This window comes from Panicum hallii, chromosome 6, assembly GCF_002211085.1.
Source record: "Panicum hallii strain FIL2 chromosome 6, PHallii_v3.1, whole genome shotgun sequence".
In the NCBI taxonomy this organism is placed as follows: domain Eukaryota; kingdom Viridiplantae; phylum Streptophyta; class Magnoliopsida; order Poales; family Poaceae; genus Panicum; species Panicum hallii.
Window position 1 is genome coordinate 23,371,013 of NC_038047.1, and position 6,615 is coordinate 23,377,627.

Genomic DNA, 6,615 nt, shown 5'->3' on the forward strand with positions numbered 1-6,615 from the left:
TTAGATCCTAGCAGCGAAGGGGTACGCGCGCTCGGTGACCGTCGGATCTGCATCCAACGCTCCTGGCCTATACTTAAACGGATCTAATCCCGATCGCTCGTTCTACATCTAACGGTCCTGCATCTCCCTCAACCCGAACCGGTACGCTTCAGTCTGGGTGCTCGGATCTCGATCCTACGGCTCTCGTCGAAGGGCTTCGTGATCTAATCTCATCCGCGAACATCAGATCGGACGGCCAGAGAGAAAGGGGGACCCCGGGGGCGGCGATTGCTCGCCAGCGACCTCCCCCGCGGCGGCGCTTCACCGGAGTTCGCCAACATCGGTGCTCCGGGGGTTCTGGGTGGTCGGGATCGCGCCGGGGAGAGAGGGTGGACGGTGGTGAACCCGTCTGGGCCATCAGTGCGGCAGTTCGGGGTCGGATTAGACCTCGCCATGGTGAGCGGTGGCGATGGAACGCCGGAATTATGTTCCGGCCACCAGAGGGGGCTACGCGGCACTACCTCATGTGCAAAAGGGAGAGGGGCGTTGGGCATTGCTCACCGAGGGCCCGAGACAAGCGAAGACGCGGCGCAGGGGCGACTCCGGCGGAAACTGGCGGCGAGGTAGGCCGGTGCTCACGGACGGGTCGACGTGGCGATGCTCCGAGCGCCTGGATCCCTCGGTCGGGCTCGGGGAGGTCCTGCGAAGGCGGCGAAGGGGTCAGTGCGGCCTGAGATGCCCCGGTGGCCGGCAATTGCGCGGGGGCGGCCCACCGGCTGCGGCTGCTCGGGGCCCAATTCCGGCGAGCGCAAGGGCGTGGCGACGCGAGCAAGGGCTCGGGGACCGACCTTGTACTGGGGCGGAGCTCCTGCGGGGTCCGGTCGGGGCTGGATTGCAGCGGAGCGGCGTGCCCGCGGGCGAGCAGGGGCGCCGGGTGGCGGAGCAAGGCGGACGTGGGTCTTGGGCGTCGGCGGCGGCTACGGGTTAGGGTTAGGGTTCAGGAGGGGTTGGGCGGCTCTTTGTAGGGTGGCGGCGGTCCCGTTGACACGCGGGCCCGAGGAGCGCAGCTCGCCGGAGATCTCGGGGAGGGAGGTTGCGCACCGGGGAAGAAGGAGGGGAGAAGAAGGCACTGACAGCCTGGGCCAGCGGTCAGAGAGAGAGGAAAGAGGGGGAGGGCGCTCGGGCTGAGGAGGAAATTGGGCTGGGGCGCGGCCCATGCGGGAGGGAGAGGGGAGAGGGGAGACAGGCCGGGCTGAGGGGGAACTGGGCCGGGGTAGAGAGAGCCCGTGAGGGAGAGAGGGAGGGGGTTTGGGCTGGCCAGGCTTCTTTGCTTCCTTTCTTTTCCTTCTCCTTTTCTATACTCAAACATTCAAACAAAACTATTTGAATTCAAATGCAAATTGAATTCAAACCTATGAACTCAACACAAATAAAACAATGCTGCAGCATGAATGCACCAACAATTTAATCCTATGATAAATTTTATTTCCTTGTGTTATAAATTTACTTTAAATGCGAGATAAATTAGAGAAAATCCTGGAAAATTTATTTAAGCCCAAATAAATTCACTAAAATTAGGGAAAATTACATTAGGGTGTTACAGTTTGTAATTTGAACCATCAAAAGGTGGTGGTTTGATTGATGCAGCAAAGCTAGATACCGAAAGCCTATTAACAAGATTAGGTTTTTGGATTGTTAGATAACTAGGCAATTTTCGGTATATTTTAATTCCAAATATTAATATCAATTTCATGATATAGATGAGTGATAATGTGTGTACAATATATGTGCTAGTGTTCATGTTATTCTCACTAATAAGCATGAACAAAGAATTAAACCAGAGTAGGTTTAGTAAGTACCCCAAGGCGGAACCAGTGCCGGAGGCACCGGTTGCGCCGTCACCAGCTGGAATAGACATGCTATTCGACTGGCCTTGCTCGAAGTAGCCGAACTATGTTGATGCAGGAAGATGTTCGCAGTGCAGTCCCACGAACGGTCACGCCGGGAAGTAGACGAAGTAGTCGTTCGCACGAGCGGTTACGCCGGGAAGTAGACGAAGTAGTCGTTCGCACGAGCGGTTGCGCCGGGAAGTAGACGAAGGAGTCGTTCAGGGAGCGAGCAGTCGCGTCAAGACGCTCCCCAAAAACCTAATTGCCCGCGTCCCGTGCAGGACCTTCAGCGAGCAGAGGTTCCGGAGGCCCTGCTCTCGCTAGACCTGTGCGCGCAGTGCTAGCGGTGGGGAAGGCAGAAAGCAGTTGAGGGAGAAGGGAGAGGTCTCCTGAAGAGGAGTACCTGGATGAGTGCTTGAGATGAGTGAGGATGGGAGGAGAGGGTGCTGGCTTATATAGGCACGAGATGCCTCAGGTTCAACGAACCTGGACGCCATGAATGGCTTTGATGAGCGGCAGTTAATGTGCCTCAGGTTCAACGAACCTGGACGTCGTAAAGAGCCTTCAATGTCTGGTCATTAGAATCGACATTAACCCTCTGTTTGAATGCTCTTTACTGCAAAAACGTTCTCATCTCAGCACATCGCACGTCACGTCCGGCCACGCCTCGGCCACGGCCCGGCCCGGCGAGGCGAGCGAGCGCGCGCGCGTGTGGTTCACCGTCCTCCTCTTACCGGCTTCTCAAGTGGTGTATACACGAAGTCCACCTTTTAAGTCGGTTGAGATCCTCCTCAATTCCCGGTACGGAATTAAGCATTGATTCCCTAGCATTAATAGTGGGCTTTAAATTCTTTTAATGCAATGGAATGAATGGGCCAAGCCCATTACTCCAACTTCTTCAAATCGTTATTGGACAATAAACTTGATGACACGCCAGCGAGCTTTCACAGATTTGGAAACTTGGACCGCTGCACAAATCCCTCAAAATTTTCTAAATGAAACTCAGGGTGCCGCCATTTTCTTTCCAGCGAAAATCCAATCGGCGCCCGCCTAGCGAAACTCAGCAAAACGAACGATCCCACCGCTGCCTGGTCCCACGTTTTTGCCTCCCCGCATTACATGACCCTTTCTCTCGCTCCCTTCCTAATACCCTCGTTAATCTTATCGGGTAGGATAACAGATACCGCAGCCGCCAACCGCTAGGGTTCTGGAGCGGACTTCAACCAAGGGAAGAAGATGGCGACCCCTCCGGAGGCGGTGAGACCAGCGGCAACGGGGACACCTGCGTCGTGCACGGCCGCCACACCTGCGGCGGCAACGGAACCTGCGTTCTCCAGGCCAACACCTGCGTCGGCGACCTCACTTGCATCCACGGTGTCTAGATCCAGGGCGACGATGGCGCTTTTCCGGACACCTTCGGCCAGGACGGCGACACCTGCTTTGGCCGAACAAGATGGAGGTAACGGCAGCCAAGAACCTGAAAGCTGCCTGCGTTCCTCTCAGATTGACAACAGGTAATCTAGGCCACACCAGATGTCCTGTAACCTCTTAGGTTTGTGTTCCCCAGCCGCCATTGCCGCCGACCACCACGCCGTTTCGTTGAGCACCTCCCTCCTGCATCGAAACCATAGAGTGTGTCCCTCCAGCAGCTGCCGATTTAGCTAAAGAAAAAGCAACCCAAAAGCTAAATAAGTCCTGCAGTTGCAACAACACGTAGCCATATATAGGCTGAGAAATTTTCTTCAGCGACTAGTCGAAGCTCGCAATTAAACCAGAAATCAGGTGCATGTAGATGAGCGGTTGTTGCCACAGATGGAGAGGGTGTTGCAGATTGTTCGCGTCGTCGATTTTTGGCCATGTTCGCACGCACGCCGCCGGCTTCACTGTGGCTTGTTCATAGTTAAAGTAGTTATTACTTGTCCACAGTTAACTAATATAGTTAATAGTTATTACTTGTCCGCAGTTAACCAATCATTCTCTAAATGTGGCTCTTTTTTGTACGCACTGCACCTTAGGCGAATTGTTATAAAATTATTATTCCTGATCATCCTAAAATCATCGTTACACATTTTAGCAAGGAAGGACACAAATTAATTTGATACATGTATTTGTGCACGCGCTTACTACAACTAATGAAAACGTCATCACTGAAGTTAATAAGATTATGATTTTAGTTATTGTTTGCAATTCTCAAATTGTTCCTTCTATAATTATTTTTTCAGCACCGGTGCATATGTTTCTCATTAGATTTTGTGGCAGATCGGAAGAAAAATGGACTCTGTATTTCACTTGCAAGGGGGTACCAGCAGGACAAGAATTTATTCAATATGAAACAGACAGGAGTGATCTCACGTTTGGTAACTTATTAATAATGAAATCACATATGGGGTATGGTGTCAGGGACTACTTGTACTATAAGAACAAGAAGGCTGTAGCAACACTAAAGGAAATCGACTATGATGTCGATGCGAATTCAATGGTAGTAATTAATGCGGACGAGGGGGAGATACGATTAGTAGGGATCAAGTAACAGAGTGAAATATGGACATAACACCCATTAAATTGCCAAAAAATACACCAATTAATGAAGACTTTGTAGATGAGTCAATTGATGAATACAAGGATTGGCTTTCTGATCTACATGAACAGGGCGAAGCTATGGGTAAGTTATGTTGCTACCCTAATCAAGCACGTCAATTAGAAGCTTAAAATTGAATTTTCTAGGCTTGGAGGACCTGTAGGTGACAACACACGTACGTTCACTGATGAAATAGTAATACTTATGAGGAAAAGGGCATCATTTATTGGAGTGAGAACGTGGAGAGATATCGATCAAGATGTAAAAAACTCAATAGTATCTGATGTGATGGTAAGCGTCTTATTTCTTTCAATTGCGTAACCTTTTTAATTATCAAATAATGCCAGAAATGACATAGTATTTGTATTTTCTATTTATAACAGAATAAATGGGACATAGAGAATAATGAGGATTCAAAGAAAAGATATGGACCATTGCTAATGAGTATTAAGGATGGCGATCAACATTTAGTGCTACGTACAAGGCGTAGAACACCTATGATGATAGAATGAAACATAAGCCTGAAGATTTAAACATTGTTGAATGACACTATCTGGTTATGTATTTTGGCACTGAAAAATTCCAGGTTTGATGATATTTACTTTATTCTTGCGAATTGCACTTTCTAAAATAGTAGCTATCTTTGAGCACTGTACTATTTTTCAAATTAACTCATTCTGCAGAGGATTAGCAACAAGAATTCTCAGAATTGATAGCTTCAACAGACACCACATCGGACAAGATCAAAGCTTTTTTTCTCGGTGTAGCTATAAGCGGTTAATAAATTTAGGAGCACATGTATATGCTTTCTTACATGTTGACATATTCGTTGGTTACATTCTTGCCAAAATAGTGAGACCCAGAAACCGGTGATGAGCCAAATGATTTGAATCTTTGGATATTGATGCACAGTAAGAATGGTCAATGGACAAACCAAGTATCTTGGGATGTCTGTGTGAGTATTTAACAGTTTGTACAAACCTTTCTAAGTGATGCAAGGTGAACGCCTGCAATTTCATTTCCAACTAACTCCTTCAATAATCTTTTAGGATATAATTCATGCAGTAAAATTTTGGAGAGGGTATCTGTGGCAGAACCGCCTGAATTATTCCGGCTCAAGTGCGCTAGTCATCGCTATATAACCAATACTAACTCAATACACTTCAAATGGAACAACTCATTGGCCTGTCGGGTCCCCGCCCGATGCAACCACGGTTCAACAGGATCGAAGCAGGTTTACCTCGCACGAAGGCGAGTTTACAGTCGCACAATAGCTCATCAACTTTTAATTCACAGAGTATTAAACATTATTACAAACCGGTTCAAACTTAAAGTAATAAACAAACATTGTTTAAAATGACAAGCTAAACATGCTTGTCAAGTTCACAGCGGAAGAGAAATTAACACGCGGCTACACACGTTGCGAAGGTTAACACCACGCTCAGCCCAAAGTATGGCATCATTCAGGAGGGTCACTGCCAGCCGGGGACGGATCCCACTCCACGAACCAGCCAAACGGAACAGAAGTTGGCCATGCGGAACCATCCGTGGGGTTTTCAAAGGTCATACCTGAAAAATAGACTAGCAAGACTGAGTATACTAATACTCAGCAAGACTTAATCGGGTCATGGTATACTTAGCCATGTAGCTAGATTTATGCTGGCTTGTAATGGTTCTGAGTTTAATTTCAGCTGAAAAGCAACAAGGAGTATGAGCTAACTTTCATATTTTAGCTTTTAGATTCTAGTTTCATTAACCATTCCAGGTAAGCACCTATTCTAGACAGGCAAGGTAGAGATTAACATCCATCCAGATTATTCCATAATGGTTACTGTTCTTACTCTATGTGGCAGAAGGAATAAGCAGTCTCAATCTCCGCGAGAAACGGACGATTCCTGAATCGAATTTCAACCCTTGCAAGGTAAACCTAACTCACACGCTTGGAACATCCAAAGATCGTTCCGAAGCAACCGTTTCCCTCATATTCCGGGTTATGGATCAGGGCCACCACAAGCGACTGCAGGACCGTATGCACACAAATTGTGCAGGACATACGTCTGTAGCACGACTATATGATCATACTCCTGTCTGCTACGCAGAACATACTCCCACATATCGGTGCGTATGTACAACAAACCAATATATCGAGTGGTGGGAATAAGTCCATCT

At 48.3% G+C, this 6,615-nt stretch overlaps 1 protein-coding gene across 1 annotated transcript; it reads left to right on the top strand.

Moving 5' to 3' along the window:
• Positions 1-2,993: 2,993 nt before the first annotated feature.
• On the top strand, positions 2,994-4,821 carry LOC112896442. The gene is made up of 2 exons (XM_025964408.1): positions 2,994-3,382; positions 4,128-4,821. Exons 1-2 carry the CDS (start codon positions 3,105-3,107, stop codon positions 4,396-4,398), a joined length of 549 nt encoding a protein of 182 aa, XP_025820193.1. The 5' UTR covers positions 2,994-3,104; the 3' UTR covers positions 4,399-4,821.
• The last annotated feature ends 1,794 nt before the right edge of the window (positions 4,822-6,615 follow it).